At 33.0% G+C, this 23,216-nt stretch overlaps 1 protein-coding gene and 1 non-coding gene across 2 annotated transcripts; both read left to right on the forward strand.

The window, feature by feature from the left end:
- The first annotated feature begins 12,973 nt into the window (after positions 1 to 12,973).
- TRNAV-AAC (transfer RNA valine (anticodon AAC)) lies at positions 12,974 to 13,046 on the forward strand. Its single transcript has one exon. It is a non-coding gene; the product is annotated as a tRNA-Val (tRNA).
- Positions 13,047 to 15,405: 2,359 nt separating this feature from the next.
- On the forward strand, positions 15,406 to 16,337 carry LOC135795394 (uncharacterized). The gene is made up of 2 exons (XM_065307072.1): positions 15,406 to 15,621; positions 15,706 to 16,337. Exons 1-2 carry the CDS (start codon positions 15,438 to 15,440, stop codon positions 16,335 to 16,337), a joined length of 816 nt encoding a protein of 271 aa, XP_065163144.1. The 5' UTR covers positions 15,406 to 15,437.
- The last annotated feature ends 6,879 nt before the right edge of the window (positions 16,338 to 23,216 follow it).

Genomic DNA, 23,216 nt, shown 5'->3' on the forward strand with positions numbered 1-23,216 from the left:
GCTAGAAGCTCGCACGACACACTGACTCCGGCTCGCCGGCCTCCGGGAGTAGTGTGGGCCTTCGCGGAGCGCTGCGTTCCCTTCCTAACGCCGCGCATAGAGGATAGAAAAGCCCGGAGCCAGTCCGGAGACGCCGGGAAAACAATTTCAGTCGACGCCACTCCCAGCAACCGCGGCGCTTACCATTGCACTCGACCAATCCGTGCGCGAGCGCGTCTAACACCCACGACGCCCGGAATTGCCCCTCCGGAGTAATTGTCTATCACCTGCGCTGGGCGGATTGGTCGCGTGTCACGAATTCGAGGCGCCGAATGCAGTTGCACCCACTTTCAAACGGTACTGGGCTCCTGTTTAAGGTCAAGGACATTAAAGACCAGAAATCTTAAGGAAAATTTATGTAAAAATCTTAATTTTGCGTAGATTTATTAATTTTTTAAGGTAAAATTAATTTTTTTACTAAAATTTTTGTTTTTTCGCGTTTTTTGAGGCAAATTTTGATGAAAATTTAATTTTTTTGATGTTTTTGAAACACTCAGCGTGTGATAATGTCCATCGAAAGCGAAAGTGCTTAAAATCAGTGCAGAGAGTGCGAAGAGCTGAGAAGTGAAGACGATGCGTCGCGAGTTGTGCGTGCTTGTTGCCTTTTTTGGCACGGCGCTCGCGCGCGCATGGGTTAATAAAAAGCCGGTTGTGCGGTTGGCGCATAAATCATGCGGACGATCGCGTCAATTAGATGGATTTACATAATGATTTACATTTAATGAAATTATCATAAATAATCACACATTATGAAATAACTGATTAGGGTAAACGCAAGTTTTCTGCGATTTCTTTAAATTACGGACATTATATAAGATTATAGACATTATCAAGTGCTTGAATTAATAATATTTGAGTATAAGTTGATATATAAATTTAAATCAGGGTGGTATCATTTATTGTTTCAGAGATATTGAGATTTTAATTTTAGGTTAGGTTAGTGGTAACATTTTTTAGTTTTTTGTTAATTGCGTAAAAATTATTAGATGTAGAATTTTGAGATTTGGGAAAATTATAGTCAATTAAATTATCTTTCAAATGAATTTTTATTTTTTTGTTATCAGGTAATTATTAACCGAGTTATCATGATTTGAAAAACAAAAAAAATCTGAAACTGAAAAATTGGTGGATTTTATTAAGTTTTTAATTATTTATAAACAAATAACAATATTATTTAAATATATTAGTATCACATCCTAGAGTTATTGATAACAGCTATCATTTAACGCAAAAATCTTAAATTTATCTCATTTAGTTTTGGAATTATATCAAAAAAACTCAAAAAAATGACATTTTTATTAAGTTTTTAACAATTTATATACAAATAAAAATCATATTCATAAATATCAATATCACATCTTATAGTTATTGATAACAGCTATCATTTAAAGCAAAAATCAGAGTTTTATCTTGTTTAGTTTTGGAATTATATCAAAAAAACTTAAAAATTTGGTGTTTTTTTAGTTTTTATTTATTTTTTAACAAATAACAATAATATTTGCATATATCAATATCACATCTTATAGTTATTGATAACAGCTATCATCTAAAGCAAAAATCATCGTTTTATCTTTTTTAGTTTTGGATTTACAGCAAAAAAACTAAAAATTTTGACATTTTTCTTAAGTTTTTAACAATTTATAAACAAATAAAAATAATATTCATAAATATCAATATCACATCTTATAGTTTATGATAATACCTATCATTTAAAGCAAAAATCACACTTCTATCTCATTTACTTTTCAAATTACAACCAAAAACATTTCATGAAAATAATTCCAACATAACACTTGGAAAACAAACAATATTCCAACGTAAATTTTAACAAGATTGAACTGATTACTACTTTGACCTGCGCTTGATACCGGATTGACAAAATTGCTGCCATTCCAGCGCACGAGCTTTCGTCCTGCGAGGCGCGCACGTTCCTCACCAATACTAATCATAATAATAATCATTTAATAAACGCGGATTTGTCACATTTGCGCGCGAGTTACGATGCGCTATATGAGGTAGCAAGCGTGCGCAATAAATACTTCGCGGACTAGATAATACTGTTATATTAACATGCATCCTTGGCATGAGATATTGGTGCGCCATCAGAATATGCCGTGTATGGCCGCGTCATTTTTGCGGATTATCGCGTTGTTGTTGCCTTTTTTTGTTGTTCTCTTCGTCTCGACTTCCAGTAAATATCGCAGATGCACGCGAAATCTTTATGGTGATTCCTCAACTCGATTACAATATCATTTACCTATAGATGCGTGTAACATATAACAAGTTGAGCGCGCGATTTGTGCGCGAATTGTGCGCATCGTTCGGATTCCCAGATGCGCGCGATGCTGCGGCGCCGATTTTATTTCGCGAAATCGTTGCGGTTGTAAATTGCGCGCGATTTTATTATTATTATGTTATTTGTCGATATTGGCGATGCAACCTCAACACGGATATCGCGCATTTTGAAAACAATATTTTTTTTGATTAGATTTCTGTAGATAGGCAACCCAAATAACGAAATAATTAAATATTTTGATTTTACACTGGTTATTTCTTGTAATTTCATCAATTTTTAAAGATTTTTGGTATTTTTGAAAGGATTTTAATGCGTTTTGACGGAAAAATCAATAAAATTGAAAGAAAAACATTATTTTCTTGAGTAAATTACAGTTTTTGTACTAAATTTACTGCATTTTAGGAGAAAACGATGAAAATTTAATTTTTTTATTAATTTCTCGTAGTTAAAAAGACTTTTAACAAGTTTTACTGCTAGAATTATTACAAAATTTAGTGTAATCTGTTTAAAACGAGGTTTATAAGATGTTGTTACATCGAGGAACAAAATATAACCAAATATTGTGATTTTACAAAGATAGGCAACTGTTTAATCTTTTGTTGCGCTGGTTATAACCTCAATTACTCTTGTAAAAATGCCGGTAAATATTTCCTGAAGTCTAAATATGAATTCCGCGTCGCTCAGTTGTATTCACTTGTGTTATGTTTAAATGATTTTGTTGTAACGCAACGTGCACCCCAACAAATGAGCTGAAAAATCGTGCTTAAGTTATAGAAATTTGCATTGCAATTTGTGTGTATGTTGGGTTGCATAACCACAACAATATTTCAAATGCTACCATTGATGTCATGTCATAAAACAAATATTCTAGCTCATAATTGCTTGAAATGAAAATATTTTTCGTCGTTACTCAGAAAAAATTAATAAAAACCAAGCAAATTGTACAAATTTCATAAAAATAAAAACAGGAATTATTTTTTGTACAATTTATAATAAATTTACTCCGGTAAGAATTCGCAAAATAAAAAACGCAATTCAAATACTTATGCCGCGCATAACTCTCTCGCGTTCCGAGAATTTAACAAAATTGAATAACGATCGCATTGAATGTTATTGCACAAAAACAAAATCACACTTTTTATCGCCAACGCGCATGATTCAATCAATTGGAATAATTATCCCGTGCAGGTGTTGTACAAATGAGACATAAATTACTAATTGACATCTTGATCCTTTAAAAAAAAAAATTAAAAAATTAAAAAAATTAAAAATATAAAGAATAAAAAAGACATCTGAAAGTGTCTAATACCTATACGTTGCACTTACGCACTTAACTTCTAGTAACTCATAGTAATATTTCGCTGCGAGTGTGCGCGTGTGTCCAGGTGTCTTGTTTACCGGAGTGTGCGATCCTTTGCGCTCCTGACGGGACGCGCGTGTTCCCATGCGGCCCGTGCGCAGCCGCTCGCGCGCGCCGAGTGTAACTGCTACCCGTATATTTGTGGCAACGTTTGTCCACGTGCCAAATTACAACGTAATCTTACAAACTCAACCGTTTGCTGTTAAGTTATAAGCAATAAAATATACAAGCACATAAAAAAACTAAAAAATACATTTTCAACCATAATCCACTACAATACTATACTTTATCCACGCGAAACACAAAATAAAACAAAATATTTTATTTTTTGCTTTTTAAAGACTCCTATGGCTGGGAATTTGAAAAACGTTGATACATTCAAATATATTGCAAATATCTAATATATTTTTGTTGCACAAACTTGCAAACTATTTTTAACACCCTGTAAGTTATATTTTTGCAACAAAAAGTAGTCTATGTTATTTTCCTAGGTCTAAACAATCTCTACTCCAAAATTTATCAAAATTGGTTGAGTGGTTTTTGCGTAATAACGACACAAACATACATTTTAAAAAATACCAATACTAAAATTTTGTTTATTTTATTTTGCAGGTCAAGAATTCCACGATTTTAAATTCCGGGGCAGAAAATATCAAAGTAAGTGCAAAAAACCTCATTATAAATATTCTCACAGCCTTTCTATTAATTAATCACCGTAATAATTCAACCCTTTGCAAAAAAAGATAATATCCCAAATACCTAATCACCATGAGATTTATTCAATTCAAAACAAAAACAAAAAAAACATTTTCAACCATAATCCACTACAATACTATACTTTATCCACGCGAAACATAAAAATAAAACAAAATATTTTATTTTTTGCTTTTTAAAGACTCCTATTGCTGGGAATAGCGTCAGTTGGTGATACATAGCGGCTCGTTAAACGAAGTTTGCTGTATGTCTCCAGCCGGCGACGTTTTATTCCTTTTCGTGTTCATTTTCTAAGCGAGTATTTGCTCTCTGTTTACACTCGCAACCTTTTCGTCCCTTTTCGTGATCTTGAACATTAGGCAACCCACCCTACTCTCACTACGTCTCACTGCGTGTTCTGATTAAAGAACACGCTGAATCTGTGTGCAAATATTGTGCACTTAATTACTCTAGATTCAAAAAACAAAGCCCTAAAGTAGTTTAGATCACTTTAAAAGGGGTTATGATGTGAAGCGTATGTTTTGCAACCTCGGCGAGTGCGTGGAGGAGTGTGCCGCCAACCCCTATATTTAAACGTCGCCGTTTGTCATTCATCGTACTGAGAGAGGGTGGTATCCCTCATTAGCTTTTTTATTGTTGCGCAGTGTTCATCTTGTTTTGGTCGCGCGTTTGTTTACTGGTGGTCGCCGTTCACATTCACACGCTTTACAACTCGCCAGAGTTAAACTGTCGATCATAATTCTTCGTTTTACTGCGCATGCGCAATTCAATCATTTGTTAAGTACTCTAGGTAATTTTTGTGTATTGTTTGCAACATTTTAAGAGATAAAAATAAGAAATATGTACAAAGTTATTAAAAGTAATTTTTTTAAATTTGCCTTCAAGATGGCCGACGAGATAATAAAAAATTGTAGGCTCATTAACCTAATAATAATGGGTTTATCTTTGTAATTACATTTATGATATGATATGAGAGATTATCGATTATCGATTAATATACAGAGTGTTGTGAGATATTTTTAAAAATTTAAATTTTGTTTTATTTGTGTGGAAATTTATTGTAAAAATAGTAAAATTAATATGATTAGAAGGATAATTTAATGTAGTCGTTACACCTGGTTTGCGTCGTTAGTTATTTGAGCCGGTAAGGCACCATTACACAGTACATTGGTGATTACATTTGTAGCAGGTTGCCGCGCGGCGATCGACAGCCAGATAAAGTGCTTTACAATCGCGGCGAGAGGAAAAAGAAAAAGAGGGAAACAGGTAAATGCGCGTTTTATCTGTAGGCGTTCCACACGTTCACGTAATTACTGCTAAAATATTTTTTAACAAAAGAATTTTTCAACAAATTAAGCAAAATATTTTAATTTTTTTTAATTTTTGAAAGAAAATTACGTTTAAATTCTTAACAATTTTAGTTTTAGATTTTTTTTGAATTTTAGTGAGTTTAGTTTAATGGTAATGGTAATAGTCTTGCAGTTTTACCTTTTACCTTTGACTCCGACAGGTATAATTTGCATCTCGGTGTGGCGCACCGGTAGAGCACCGGAATATCGAATGCCTGATTGGTTTTACTGCTTCTTGCACATCATTCGCACCCTATTAATACTCGATTTATTAGTTGGGTAATTTACACACTCGTAAATACATTCCGATATTCTCAACTTACATAACTCTACAAAAAAGTCGAAAAAAAGTTAATTAATGGATGTATCATTTATTTTATATTTATTAATAGCTTATAATAGCGCATAAGTTGAAAAATATTGATATATTTAAATATATTGCAATTATAGCGTCAGCCACATTTATATTTTTTGTTACACAAACTTGCAAACTATTTTACACACCCTGTAAGTAATATTTTAGCGATAAAAAGTAGCCTATGTTATTTTCCTTGATCCAAAATATTTCTATAGCAAAATGTATCAAATTTGGTTGAGTGGTTTTTGCGTAATAACGACACAAACATACATTTTAAAAAATACCAATTCTAAAATTTTGTTTTTCTATTTTGCAGGTCAAGAATTCCACAATTTTAAGTTCCGGGGCAGAAAATATCACAGTAAGTGCAAAAAATCTTTCTATAAATATTCTCACAGCCTTTCTATTAATTAATCACCGTAATAATTCAACCCTTTGCAAAAAACGATAATATCCCGAATAATCACCATGAGATTTATTCAATTATTTGATTCTATTGTCTTCTTATGGCTCTTCCATACATCCCACTCCAGTTTAAAATTGTATCGCACTAATAATCGTCCCTAAACCCTGTGTTTATGTAAATTTCGACTCTCGCAAGTGGCCAGCGCCAGGCCGAGTCAAAAGGGCAACCGGAAACGGTCACGATGAAAAAAACAATGCTTGGTGATTTACGACGCCCTAGCTTTAATTGTTACGGCACACGACGCGATGCACGCGTGCGTTTAGAAACGAAAAACGAAAAACGAAAAACGAAAAACAAAAAAATACTCAAGCGGTACGCGCACGGAATGCACGATTATCATAATGAAAGGGGGAGAGGCTCGGAGGCGCATCCGAGCACCGGAGAACCCTTTTTAAAACGCGCGCGCGGGTCGTGTTTAAACTCGACTAGGAGAGTGGAGAAAGAATAGATGTGGACGTAATGTTGGGTTGCTCGCTGTGTTTACTAATGAAGAATGGTCATAATAGACGTGGTATAAATACGTGGTGAAAACATTTGTGGTTAGGTAATCGGTAAATAACAGTTTTTGGGTTTAATAGAAACTCAAACGAAGAAAATTTTAATAAAATGTTTGTTTGGTTGCATAATATTTTAACAAACAAATTTTTATTTATTTTTATTGAAATTAGTACTGTATAGTTGGTTGCATAACAAAATAACATTTATCTATATATATAAAAATTTAAAAATGAATTGCTGTTTGTTAGTCTCGCTAAAACTCGAGAACGGCTGAACGGATTTATCTTATCTTGGTCTTGAATTATTCGTGGAGGTCTAGGGAAGGTTTAAAAGGTGAGAAAAATTCGAATAATTGCCGGGAAAATCCTCAAAACAGCTCTTTTCTATAGAATAAAATTTGACATTGAGATTCAATCATAGTTATAGTTAAATAGTTGAATTCGAGATGGCGCGCTGAAGTGCATTATTGACAAAACTTTATATGCATAATTTCTTTAAATTAAAATTGCTAATCTTATTGATAGAATTGACTCTTACTACGAGTATGTCTAGAACAAGAGAGTAAAAACGAATTACATTTTTATTAAACACTGCCGGAACGAAGTCGCGGGCAACAGCTAGTTTTATAATAAAAATGAGGTTAGTATAGTTGGTTGCCTAATATTGGCAGACAATACGTGTGGGATTATTGAAAATCACGTAGTTTATTATTCTGTCATTTTGTGGTCCCAAAAATCCGTTAGGCGGTTACACCGCATCACACCCACAACATAACAGCACAAGTTACATTGTCATCCGCATTTGCATTCATTGGCACTTCATTGAAAACCGATTTTCGAAAATTCCACGTTTTGATTGATTAGATAGGGGTTGTTTTGTCACATATTACATTCCCACCAGATGCTCTCGCCTAACATTTTTGCCAGAAAAACAAAAACTCACCCTCGCGCACTCACTTCTTGCACATAAACTATAAACTATAAATTAACTCCAGTTGAATATTTAATTCAACTTTGATGAATATTAAGTGCAATAAAGTGGCACATCCCCCGAAAAAGCTAAACAACGCAACAATTGCTTCACTTACGGTGCATTATTGGGGTCGTATATCGTCGTTTCCGGTTTTTACGGTTTTAAAATGTTTAACATGTTGAAGAGCGGCACGTGGCACGGCGTCACTTTCATTTTTTTATCGCTCGACGCGTGTTATTGTCGGCGTTAATTTAATGCAAATATTTCTTCATTAATTACGCCCGGAACGCATCCAGCAAACGCACGTATTCGCTTTGTCGTTTTTTTTACAATTTTTACGAAGCATACGGGTCAGTAATTCATATGGATGGCGTACAATCGAGGGATTAATGGATATCAAATACGGAACATGAAATACTCGTAAAACACTGAAAAAATATATTTTGCGCTGGAAAAACAGTTTTTTTGTGAAATTTTATTTTGAAAGTGTTAAAATTGATAAAAATTAAATTCTCTATCAAATTATACTTTGTTTCAATTTTTACGATTAATATTTACACAAAAACTACAAGTTTTATAAATAAACAAATATTTCCACAAACACTTCGATAAAAATTATATAATTTTCAAAGCTTCATAACTCAGTTATTATTAATTGTAAATATTAGAACAAAGTATCATTTGATAGAGAATTTAATGGAGAATTTATGTGCCAAAGTAAAATTTTATATCTTTTGAAGTTTTATGTAATTAAGAAAAATATAAACGGAAAACATAAGAAAGTATTTAAAAATTCGAAAAATTACTCTTTACAGATTCCTGTAATTGGTAAAGTGAAGCGCGCAGTGTGACACCATACATTCCCTAGTTCTAACCTCAAAAATCTACTTTTACTCCACAATTTTTCATTATTATAGCGTACGTTATAGGTTAATATCTTCATTTCACATAATTATAGTATTTATCTGTCCACTTCAGTGGAAGATTAAGTAGAAAAGGTATTACCCGTGTGTGGCAAGTTAATACCTGACAAATTACAGTGTTACCTTTTGCTTGTCGTAAAATTCACCAAACAATAGCAAATATTAATAATAAAACTCTATAAAAATCATAAAAATCTGCTTAATAATTAATTGTTGTGAGTTTTGTTTGAAATATAAACTGCTTGTAGGTTTATTGCAAAATTAAAATGGGCGTTTTGGCCGTGTACGCACTAATTAACAAAATAATTTATTACCATACGCGTAACACGTTTAATCAAGAAAACGTTGTCGATGTCGAGTATTTATGCGCTCAAATTTTTAATTAATTAAATTAGCGCATGTATCCGCTTGTATCCGGAAATTTTACATTTGACGCCCCATTGCACTTTAATAAAGATGTCTTAACCCAACATCTCTATTAAATTATAATCAGGTATAACCAGATTATTAAATCCTTTCGTTATGGACGCAGAGGGAAACCCTTTTTGAATCAGGGGAGAGTTTTTATCAATTTTCACACTTATAAAATTAAACATGGCATGTTTATTATTTATTATTAATTTAATTGAGAATTTATGTACAAAATATTATTTTATTGCCATTTTTCTTAATTCCATAGAATATTCTCTTGGTAAATAAATATTTGAGGTTAGAACTTGGAAATCAATGGAGTCAAACAGCGCGCCACGCTTTACCAATTATAGGAATCTGTAAAGCGTCGCCAACTAAAATAGAAAATGAAAATCATTGATATTGATGGCACAATGACGTGATTGACACTGATTGATGCATTTGATCGATAGATTTAAGCCCCCTAGTACTTCACCATAATATAACCACTTATTCCCACCATTTAAAAACAATATTGATTAATAATAATTAAAAATAAAACAAAATAAAACCATTCAATACTTATACCGCAAGTCAAACCACAATATCCATGCAAAAATCTTGTTAGCACTCAATTGTTCAACATTAAATCCATTTAAAGATAAAAATATGAAAAGATGCGGAAGTAACAATAGAATTAGGGTCCGATATTGAATGTCCGGCACATTGTCCGCATCCACGTCAATAGGCTCAATTTTCGCCGTCGTATTGAATCGTAAATAACAAATAGTAAACAATCGCGCTGTATTCATGTTTATTTATTCCATCGACACTGAAAATTAGCGTGTTTTGTATTTTTACATCAATGAATATTTAATTTATTCAAATACATACAATTTTAAGTGCTTGTGGCATATGTTTATCTTCTGCTATTGAAAATAACAACACACACCCCATAATGCACACAGAAAATACATTCTAGGGGTATTCTAAGTGTAATTGGAACGATTGGCGTAATTAACGCGTGGCAGGCTTGAAGTCCCGCAGGGTTGCGATGAATGCTAATGTAATGTGAATTGCATTCCCCTGCATGCCCATGCATGACACCATCACCATCAGGTCTGCGTCATCGCGTCATCCTGCGAGACTCATCCGCATCCACCCCCTCTGTGTCTGTGTCTGTTTCTGCCTGGCCAGAGGGTGTTATCGCGCACGCTTTATCTAAAACTGCGTGCGCTTTAGATCGACACATGTGATAAACATATGATGCTACTGAATATTTATAATTATCTATGGTTAGGAGAATAGAATAGAATAGAGGAATATTTGATTAGGACAGGAGAAGAGATAATTTTAGGGTTTTTGGTGAATTGCGAAAATAGTAATTATTTATTTGTTGTTTTGGTTGTGTTTGGTGGTATTTTGTGATGTATGGTGATGTGTGGCAGTAGTCATCACACGCGCCATCAAGATTCTGCAGCTGACGTTTTGTTTAGTCGTTCGGTGAGGGCGGCGGCATTGTCTCTGCTGTGTTCTCTGGTGTTCTCTTCTTGTCTGTTTGTCTCGTCGCTTGTCTTTTCATTGTTTTGCTTGTTTATCTCGACCAGACAAACATATTACGAAATTTACACCAAAAAAAAATTAGTTTTTTGCTTATTATACATAAATTATAACATTTACATAATTTATTTAAACAATATTATTTAGTTTACATTATTATCTATCAAATATAGTAAGGATTGTTTATTTATTATTATTAGTTTCGGAATTATAACGGTTTTTATTATATTTTTTCGAATTTTTTTGATTTTTGATTTTTTTTACTTTTTTATTAATTACATAAAAACTTAAGAAGGTATATAGTTTTTCTTTGGTACAGAAGTACTCAATTAAATTCTCTATCAAATGATATTTTGTTCAAATTTTTATGAGTAATAATAACTGAGTTATGAAGTTTTGAAAATCATATAATTTTTACTAAGTAAAGTTAAGTAAACACTTACTGTACGCTATACCCTCACAATATCGCCAAAACGATATTTTTACTAAACCATTGCAAGTCAATGCAAGTATTTGTCAAGCCTGATGTGGATAGATTAACATTTTTCTTAATTACGTAAAACCTATTAATTCTATAAAATATTTCTTTGGAAAATGAATTCCCAATTAAATTCTCTATCAAATGATACTTTGTTCAAATCTTTATGATTAATAATAACTAAGTTATGAATTTTTGAAAATCATATAATTTTTGTGAGGTATATTTGCAGACATATTCTTCAATTATCTCACATTTTTCTTAATTACTTAAAAACTATCAATACTATAAAATATTCATTTAGTACATAAATTCTCAATTAAATTCTCTATCAAATGACATATTTCACAATACTTTACGACAATTATTAACAGAGTTATAAACAATTAAAAAACAACTTTATTTTCTACAATTTTTTTCCAATTTTTAAAATTCTATTTTATATCTAATTTTCTTAATACATTATCACATAAAATAATACCCAACTATAAAATGATAATAATTAAACCTTAAAATTACACTTCCACGTCTTGTACAATAAAAATAATCGCTTTACAAGCCACTCCGCGCTCACTTTTAATTTTGTGCGGTGCAGATGACGCTCGGAATTAACCCTAATAATAATTACGCCGCTTTAATGATTAAATATGTACCCTAGCGCATCCACGCACTCGAAAACAAAATATATGTTGCACTCACCACATCTGATATATATTTTTTACAAGCCATTAACTTAATCGATGCGTTAATTAATCAATCATTACTCTCATGTCAGCATCCACGCAACAAAAATAAAATTTAATATAATATGAATTGTTAGCTCAAGCTTTGTTTGTCAATCAATTTTATATTCTGCGAAAGCTTTCCCCGAGCACTATTTACTTCACTTTTATTACAATAGTAAAATATATCAAGCCGGAGTGCACGCACACGTTTAATTGGCCCACCAATTGAAAGCTCTCCGTAATCTTAATTGAATGACTCATGGCTTAAGGAAATAATTTTTTTCACAACCTTGACACTCTCTAGTTTCTAGTACGGATGGTTAGGGACGCGTCGCGTCGACTTCTAAATTGGAGTAATTGAAGAAAGCGTCAGTTAAATTTTACGTCACTACGTATCCCCACAGTAATAAAACGTAGACATGTACCGCGTACTACGAGTAAGAGAAAATATATTTAAGTATGTTTAACATGGAATCAAAACAATTTAAATTTTTAAATTAAATATGAGATGAGTAGAGAGGAGAAACTTATACGAGACGAGATGGGGTGGTGATGCTATTGTCCGCAGCGCGTGTGTAGTGGTGCGTGTGTATGCAACTCAATATGCCTATCGGATTTCCTATTCTTCTTTTGACGTTTGAAACGTTTCACAAAAAGAGCTCAACCCCACGCATGCGGCATCCCCAGTGTTTTAATTTCATCGTTAACTCATCGCTTTGTTTAAATTTATCAAAATAAACAGGATTATCATGTTTTTAGGTTTTAAATTTAATAAAATATAAAGTAGGTTATAGTTTTATTTAAAGTAGGGTTAAGTCTGCTAGTAATCACTACACTAGTAAGCTGTTTCCGTGGTGTAGTGGTTATCACATCCGCCTAACACGCGGAAGGTCCCCGGTTCGATCCCGGGCGGAAACATTGTTTTTCTTTATATTTTCATTAAAATATTCAAAATTATTTATTTATTTGATGTGTAAAATGAATATTTTATAGGAAATATATCTGTAGTTGATGTTTATGATGGCCCTTTGATGATGCATTTGAATGCACTCTGTGAAATTCACATTCTATCAACGCAAGAGTGGGATACGAGTGTATTTATAGCGTCGAGTAGCGTACAGAAACGTGAATCGAGAGACCGAGAGATAATACGATAGATTATCCGCACTGTTTATCGCCAAAGGTCTGTAATTGGCGCGCACAAAGAGCGCGCAGACACGCAGCCTCCACAGATGATGGTAAAACGCAACTGAATGTCAAAATTCAACCATCACCCACTATAAAAATAAATTTTTAAAAATCTCCAAAATTCATATTAAAATCTTATTAATTTTATTCAAAAATTAAATTTTAAATGAAAAAATATTTTTTGGAGTTTTCTGGAACACTCTGTATATTTACATGTGTAATCCACGTTCGGCGAAAACATTTCACGATTTCACAATCGGAATGAAGCTCCACAGAGCTCCGCGTGCGCTATTGGTACACACGCCGCCTATCTGTTAATTAACGCACATCAGAGGACATCATCATCATAGAGAGGCCCCGGCTAGAACAAATCCTCGCGTAGATAACGTTCTTCTATTTACATACCAAGAGTAAAACAATGATTTTATCTCTTTTCTATGCGCTTTGCATACATAACCTCAAATGTAAAGACATTCATTACATGATTTTTTTTTTTGCTGTGTTGCCATTTAAACCGGCATAAATCACGTGTTTACACTGTTGCTCAACACGAAACCCTTGTAAACATAACCTATATTTAAATTTCTCGATTTGTGCGTCTCTGCGTGTTCTGCAGTTGGATTTATGTCACTTACAAATGATCGCATGCTAATGCCCATCGATAATTTACAAAATGTGCAAACATGCAAAACGTTCGCCCTATAAATTAAAAATGTTTTGAATGTTACGCTACATTACGTGTCTATTACGATCATTTTTATTCTTACATGTTTATATTTATATATTACCAAAGGGTTGATTTGTAGTTTTGCATTGACAGACTCAATGAACCGGAAGTGTGGATTTGAGAGTATTTTGCATGCGAATTGTATTATTATAGGTTTATAAGTTTTTTTTTGCGGGGTTTTTGCCCTTGGGGTTGTTGGTTGTTGGTTGTTAGATGTAACTTTGTGACGTTGCTTTTTAGCTTTGGCTTTAGCTTCTTTGGGGGCTTGGGTATTAACACCTGGTTGGCGATTGCTGGTCGAGTGCGTTGTGCGTTGTTAGATAGGAAAGCGGCGCATCGGCGAGCGCGCCCCTAATAGACCGAAAAGCACTCGACTGCATGTTATCTGTCAGGCGGTACAGAAGGGTCACGTGCCCTTTTTGGTCTTCGGTCGTGATGGATGCGACGACCCGTGCGGGGGGTCACGTGTCTGCGTCTAATTCACTATTCACTGCTAAACACTGGTAAATGCTCTTTTATTTTGCATTTTTGGATAAATTTATTTAAATTTTCTTGAAAAATTAGCAATAATGTTGAATTATTTATAATTTTGGGGGATTTACGGATGAATGTGGGTAGGATCTATAGGGTGATACAAAAATATTTGTTGTAACTCTGTAGGTTTGGAAATTATGGAAGATTTTGTCTTTATTCGTAGTAGATTTGCATTATTTTACATTTTTATTAATTACATAAAAACTACAAAAGAGATTGAATTTTATTTCGGCATATGAATACTTAAATTAATTCTCTATAAAATGATGCTTTGGTCAAACTTCTACGATTAATAATAACTGAGTTATGAAGTTTTGAAAATCATTCAATTTTTCCAGGATTTTTTGATGAAATATTTTTTCATTTATTTTACATTTTCCCTGATTACACAAAAACTATAAATTCTATAAAATATTCTCTTGGCACATAAATTCTCAATTAAATTCTGTATAAAATAACGTTTTGATCAAGTCTGTACTCTAATTAATAACGGAGTTATAATGAATTAAATTAACCTATTTTTTTTCACTCAACCATAAAAGATAAATATTTTTTGCAAAAAATTTTCTCCACATGAGAATATATATATCCGCGATGACAAATTGCTAATCTCTCAATCAAAAGACAAACATCCTGATATTTGTCCTTGCACCAAATACCTCTCTCAACAATAAAATTAGTGTTTCGGATTCACTCCGCAAAAACTAACGCTCACAAGGTTTATTTGCTGTATGATTACTCTTTTTACCTTATATCTCAAATATTGATCTATTACATGTTATAAAAGCTTTGAAGGTGATACATGATTACTTTAGATGTTGTATTTCATTCATGTGCCTCGCATCATAACACATCAAAAAATGGTTTCATTATTATTTACAAAAGAATTATTTATAATAATATTTGTGGTTACAATATGTTTTAAAACTATTAATGGTCACTATTGGGTTGAGAGTCGGTCTTGGACAGATCCATCATGTGAAAAGTGGTCTTATGGTCTTATTAATAATCAAGAAGTTGTGTTGAAGTGTTCAAGTTACATAGGTAAGTAAAATTTATTAATTTTATTATTTTTTTACAGAAATTTTGTTAAGTGGAGTTTTTATTTTAAATTTTTTTATTTTGAAGAAAAAAATGGTGTGTGCCCTTTGACAAACTGTCAATTCCCGGATTTACCCAATCCCCATCATTGGAATACTGATTATCTTAGTTGTTATGGTGATAGGAACTGTCCAAATGGATTTAAATGTTGTTATGATGCTTGTTTCTTCCGGTACATCTGCAGAAAATGGTTAAAGTATCCTAAGGAAGGGAATACAACAACATCAACAACAACTGAAGTAGCTGTAACTAATGCAACAACAACAACAACCATAACAACTTTACCTCCTGAACAATCGCCAACTCCGGTGATTACATCACCAACAACAACAGTAGCTACTTTAGTAACTACAATTAATACGGATAGTCCTACAACTGAGACAACAACAGAAGCAGTAACAGAAACAACCACAACAACAACACCTGAAACAACTACTGAAACAAGAACAGACACAACGACGGAAACAACTATTGACACAACAACAGAAATAACCACTGAAACAACAACTGATGAGGCTACAACTGAAGAATTCTTAGAAAGCAGTGGAAGTGGCAGTGGTAGCGGTAGTGGTAGTGGAGATATGAATGATGACACCGAATCTGGAGCTGATGATGACGAAAATATACCTCCAGCCGCCAAAAATCGTAACATCTACTAAAAATAAAAACTAATAAACTTTTAATACTAAAAATTAAAAATTTCGTTACTACTTATCCTAAAACATTTTTTACTTTCTTTTTTAAAATTTTCTCTTCTCATTCCAATCCAAGTCCAATTGAGAAGTCACCCACTGGGCGCGACAATATAACCAAACTTGTAACAATAACTCCTCGTGTGTTTTGTTCATCGTCTCATCTCGCGTTGGTAATGCGTTGCTGCGATGAGCACGCATTGAATTGCTTATAGAGCAAGCATTTCAGAGAACGTAGCATGTTACGATTGCTCTCCGGAGTAGATCTGAAGTACTTGGTGTTGGGCATTGTATGTACGATGTAGTATTACTATCGAGGGGCGGTTTTAGACGCGGCGTTGAACGTGCCTGAAGTGGCTCTTTGCTTTGTGCGCTAAACAACCGTTATAAAGGCGCTCGAAAGTGGCCACATTTTGTGTAATGCATATATGAATATATCACATAATAGGGATTGTTAAAATTGAAATCGAGGGAAATTATTGTTGGAAGTAAGTCGATTGGAAGCTCATTATATATTTATATTAAAAAAAATTGGGTTTTTAGGAGTGAGTTTTGAAGTATCACTCAAAAAATTGGATTTTTTGTTATGTAAACTCACTTTTTTATTGCATCGATATATTTTTTTATTATTTGACTGGATTTTATTATTTGTAATATTTAAATTTGTAACTTTTTTCGTTGTACAAACTTGCAAACAATTTTGAACACCCTGTAAGTTATATTTTTGCGACAAAAAGTAGCCTATGTTATTTTCCAAGGTCCAAACTATCTTTATACAAAAATTTATCAAAATTTATTGACTGGTTTAGGCGTAATGGCGTCACAAACATACAAATATTCTAATATTTAAATTTTTAATATAATTTAAGATATTTTAAAGCAAAAAATCGCGAAAATAAATTTTCTTTGATATGGTATATGTACCAACACGAAAAAATTAATATTTTCTAAAATATTTATTTTTTCTTAAATAAAAACACAAATATTGCACGAATGCAACCCAAAATACATGTTTTTCCATCTCGGAAATAACTTATGCGTGTCGCTGTGATAGTTGATAAATACGGAAGTAGATCATCTACTGCCACTAATCTAACAGGTTCCCACACTTGATAAGGGTTAATATTCGTAATGTCTGCGTAACGGGATTACTCTTACTCTCACACACACAAATACACCCAGTATATATCAATGTGTGCGTATTTCTTCCCCCTTTTTAACTCGCAGAGAGCAACTGCTGACGACTTGAATGCACTTCATCTATACACTGCACCAGCAGACAAAAGAGGCGCACAATCGGCGGCGTAATCAGACCGGCATTTAACATTCGTTAACATCATCAAACGCTCGGGGGCACGAGTAAATGCGGAAAGCATCGGAGATAAAACGATATTTAATACTGCATAGGAGTATACTATACTTGTACGTACTCTATTTTTGTGCGCAACCACAGCGCGTACGATCGCGTAAATATTGCGAGTTGCGACCTTGAAAGATTAGATTCCTGTTTTTGTTTATATGCATTTTTATCTTTTGCGCGTTGCAAGAATGCGAGTTTTAGTCAGTCGCGAGTTGCTTGTACGCCACGCGGTTGCTCGGGTTAGAAACAAACAAAAATCGAAATAAAATCGAAATTAAAATATTTTTATTAGTATTTTAGAATAAAATAATGTTGTGTAGTGTAGTGCAATTAGTGTGATTAGTATTTGTCGTAATAATTAATAAAACGAGCGTAGAATTAAATTTATTCGATTTTAACCTGAAGAATCGCGTTTTTCGTCGGTAAATTACACAAAAAAAAACAATAATCGCATTGTTTCATCAGGTTTTGCGTAGGTTTTCTTTAATTTTCATAAATTTTTGATTTTTATTACAAAATTTGTATTTTACGACTATTTTATTGCCATTCTAGCCGATTTTATCACAAAAAAGCAAACATAAACATGTTTTGAATTTGTAATCATTTACAATTCATACTAATGTTTATATTTTTCTCTTTCCAGATCATCTACAACACCAAAACCATGAAGAAATCCATTCTAACATCACCTAACACAAATCCAAACACATTCCCTATATTTTTTATCCAATTTATTGAATATTCCACTAATGAAGACGAATTTTCTGCCCCTAAAAAACCACTTCCTCCTGAATGGAAAGAAGTAATTTATTAGCCGTGCCAAATCCGCCTGTACTGGACAAAGGTGAGTTTTTTGCGAATTTTTCTCTTCATTTTCGACCGATAGAACTGTTTTCTTGTACTCGTACGTATCCCACCTCGCGCCTGGTCGCCCATTGTGCGCTTGCAATCTGATTCTGGGGTGCAATTATGCGTGTGACCACCGAAAACGACCGAAACTAATCACACGCACACAGCGAAGTTAACTTTATCGACACAATGCGTCCGAAGATAAGCATCGCAAATCTCCGACTTCCCCGCTTTCCTATTTTCTACTTTCACCGCATGGGGTGTTGTATGACTTGCATTCGGATTGCGTGTAAATGATAAACATCTGTATTGTCCAAATTTGCATTCATCGATATCGCAAAATTTTAAAATATTTTCGTAAAATTTATTCCCATGGAAATATTTTGCTATAAAATCATTACGAGTATAATCATCATTAATTAAAACAAAACAAAAACCAAGTTCACATCTTCTGACACGTGCCGAGTTAATAGTTAAATAGTTAATGGTTTCACACGCCCAAGAAAATCCTTAGTTTAGGGTGTGATGTACCCTCAGGTAACACTTTTACTTTTATTTTTACTTAAAGTGTGCGTGACCTGATGCAATAGATAAATGATTAGCAGTTTATGGTGTTTTGAGGGTAGGTTAAAAGGGGATGAGCTTTTAATTAACGAAAATCACCTGCGTTTAGTACTTTCCCACGAAATCACACACGATATACTGAAATTATTTCGTTTTATGTTTTAATTTATTTTTTGATGAGTTACGTATTGGTTGATTTGGTGAGTATCAAATATCTTTGATGTTTACTGATGCATATTTAAGGGGTTAGGGGTGGGTTGGGTATTAGGGCTGTTACAGCTAACATATGCTTGTAAAAGGGGCGCAAAGCAAATATTTGAAGAGCTAATTTTTTTAAATTATTTTGACAGTTTTTCGAGTTTTTTTACGTTTTTTCTTTGTTTTCTTTAAATAATTTTTAAACAATTAAATTGTTTATATTTTTGAATTGTTTATCTTATAGTTTTTATTGAGATCTAGCTGTAGGAGCAAAAATAATGACAGTATCTTTTTTAGTTTTTGAGATATAGCGGATTTTAGTTGAGTTTCTTTACGAAAAAACTTTTTGACGTTTTTTTCCATAGTTTTTTTTAAATAACTTATAAACAATGATATTATTTACTTATTTTTACTATTGATCTAATAGTTTTCATCGAGATCTATCCATAGGAGCAAAAATAATGACTGTATCTTTTTTCATTTTTGTGTTATAAACGATTTTAGTTGCGTTTTTTGTCTAAAAAGTGAAAAAACTCAAATATCACCATTTGTCTCATTTTAAATTTAATTTCTGCCGCGATACAACACTATATATTGTTGTTTCTTGATGTTTGCGTATTTAACGCCCTTTAATTTCGTCCCTTGTGATCAATTTACGAGATCGCAGCTTTAACGGCCGCTTAAATCATCGCCGCAATCGCCGCGCGCAACACTTTTATTGTGTCGCCGCGCGTCGTTAAAGACAATTTGCCGGACAATACGCCAACGTACACATTATCGCGATATTTAACGCTAAGCCGTTTTTAAATCGTATTCATAAATTTCAACAAAACGCACTATAAACAAACGAAACCGTGTGTCTTATGCGCATTTTCATATTTTCATTTCGCGCTTTACACTTTAAACTTATAAATCGCGCGCTATCAGCGACATTAAACGCCACGGCAATAAAGAATAAGACGGTAGCAAATAAGCGCTGATAGTGCGCGCGCCGCAAGTGCGCATTAAATATATATATTCCGCGCGCTGTGTGTGATTGTTATCACTTAAATGCGCTTAAATACGCACTTGTCGTCGTTTTTAATTTTCAGCGGAGACGCGGAGAAGTAAAGAGTAATGCGCACATTTAAGTGCTAATTTTTAATTGATCGTTATTTGTCTTTTGCGCAGCGAAATTAAATGAAATGACGACTGGCAGTGTGTGAGTGTGCGCACAGTGCAGAGAGGAACAAATAAAGGACTAGTGCCGCCACGATGGTGGTCTGGCAGTGAGCATAAAGTTCCGTCCTTTCTTTATTTCTTTATTATGCACGTGTGTATGTAATCTAAGAAAAGGAGAATGATTAAAAAAATGAGCATCTACTTAAGGTTGGAGTACGTATACACGCGCGATTGAAAAAATGCATCGAGTGCACTTTCTCTTGTTTCATGCTTTTGTTTTGTGAGAAAAGGGATAATGAAAGGGTTTATATTGTGGGTTTTTATTTGTATTGTGTTTTAAAGTATTTTTTACGATTTTTTGACGTTTTTTCTTAGTTTTCTTTGAATAACTTATAAACAATTTGATTGTTTATAATTTTCTTTTGGTAGTATTATAGTTTTTGATGAGATCTAGCCGTAGGAGCAAAAATAATGATTGTATCTTTTTTAGTTTTTGAGTTATAGAGGATTTTAGTTGAGTTTTTTTTACGAAAAATGATAAAAAAATAAATCGGATTATTCAGGACTTTATTTGTCGTTAATTATTTGCGTTAGCAAAATATCTTATCACATGCACATTATTATTAATTAATATTATATTAGTTTTGTTTACTTATATTAAAAATTTGATTTTTTAGTAAATTTTTTTATTATTTTTACAATTTTTAACCTTTTTCAACTTTTTACCGCATTTTTTCATAGTTTTCTTTAAATAACTTATAAACAATAAAATTATTTATATTTTTTCAATACATATCTTATAGTTTTCATTAATATCCACCCGTTAAACCAAAAATAAATCAAATATCTCGTTTAGTTTCGGAGTTATACTCAATTGAAGTTGAAAATTTTTGCTAAAAACACATGTAATTTTTGCCCTTGAATGATTCCGATAAAAATACCGCAAACCAAATATACAAAAAAATTTCTCACACATCAAAATTCAAATTTAGTTAATCCAATTAGCTGGCGATTGCTTAATGAAGCCATCAGCGTGAAATTACGAGCGTGCAGGTTGTCAGAAAGCGGCACGTTAACCGCAGATGAAAAAATTACTCACCGCCATCGCGCCCGTCGAACGCAAACGATTTAAATGTCTAAATTATATTTGCGCACTCGACGAATCGAAGCGCGCAATTAGCGCGCATATTAATTCGCAATTATACAGCCGCGCGCCGCTTTGCTCACACCGCCGAAGATAGCATTAATGTTTACATCGCCTTTTTATTATTATACATTCAGGAATTTTTAACGTCTGATACAATTCCGCATGCATTGATAAGGATAAATATTAGCAGAACAGCATTCTAGTCGAATGGCAGTGGAGATAAATCTGTTGATGTGTGGCTGTGTGGTTGTGGCGATGTTAGAATTTTAGAATTTCGCGTAGATGCAGTCGAATTGAATCGGCGATTTCATTTCTCACGTGTTTCGCTTATCCACGCCGTCATTTACGGTCCATCGCTGCGACGAGGACGCGCGACGCCGGCGAGCTGCGCTCTTATCTCGAAATTTACAGCGTCCATGAGCATTTAACGCAATGTTAACGTGAGCACGCTCGATGTAGGTAATGCGATTACGTTCGCTAATTGCCACTTTTTATTTCTTTCCGTATTTCCACGAGAAACCAACTTCCCAGAGAGTGAAATAAACGAAGGAAAATTTTTAACGTAAAAATTATCAGTTTTTGTTTAATTACAACCAGAAAATAATGGTTTATAAATTTAAAACTAATGTCATATTATAGTCCTTTTTATTATCTATAATTTGGTGAAAAAAAATTTAATTTATCTTTCTTAGCTTTTGAGATATTAACAAAATTAATTTGATTTTTTAAGTAAAAATTTTTAATTTTAAAGTAAAAATCTGACAGTTTTTATTAATTTACAACTACAATATACATGTTTATGAATTTATTATTTTATCATATTATAGTACTTGTTCTTCTCTATAACCTAGTGAAAACAGTTTTAATTTATCTTTAATAGTTTATGAGATATAAACAAAATAAAAGTTCTAAAAAATCAAAAGAAAATTTTTCTACTTAAAAATTTCACAGTTTTTGTTAATTTACTAGTTAACAATAATATTATATAAATTTATGTTTATGCTAAATTATAGTCCTTATTGTGCGCTATAATCTAGTGAAAAAAGTTTTAATTTATCTTTATTAGTTTTTCAGTTATCAACAAAATAAACTTGAATTTTTACGTAAAAAACACGTTTTTCACAATTATTTTACTGCAAATATTTATTTGCATCGTTAATTTCCTCTCGGACTGAATCTCGTTGTTCTCAACTCTCTTATCGGTCTATTAAGCGTGTATTAAGCCGTCGATAAAGTGCACTATTAAAATATAAGCCGTTTTATTTATTCGATTCCGACGATTGCGGCGCGCGGCGATTATTCAGTGATATATTGATCGTAAACGACTTGAGGTAGCCTCGCGCATCACGAAATTAACATTGTTTCAAAAAATCGCATTTTTACACTAACATTATTAACCAAACCAAACGAAAAAAAACACACTCAACATATCCACATATCCTTTAGCATGCATACCAAGCTCGTAAATCATGCGTAATCTTTATTATTATTCCTGAAACATTGATACGCGAGGCAGGCGTCGTAATGCGCCATATTTCTTCTTTTACAATCCGCACTCGGCGTCGTT

This window comes from Atheta coriaria, unplaced genomic scaffold, assembly GCF_025399875.1.
Source record: "Atheta coriaria isolate IRGN ID8LTWV9N9 unplaced genomic scaffold, Caltech_Dcor_3.1 hic_scaffold_7_pilon, whole genome shotgun sequence".
In the NCBI taxonomy this organism is placed as follows: domain Eukaryota; kingdom Metazoa; phylum Arthropoda; class Insecta; order Coleoptera; family Staphylinidae; genus Dalotia; species Dalotia coriaria.

Coding starts and splice junctions, on each gene's coding strand:
- LOC135795394 (XM_065307072.1), top strand. CDS start 15,438: ATGGTTTCATTATTATTTACAAAAGAATTATTTATAATAATATTTGTG. Junction 15,622..15,705: donor GAAGTGTTCAAGTTACATAG/GTAAGTAAAATT, acceptor TTTATTTTGAAG/AAAAAAATGGTGTGTGCCCT.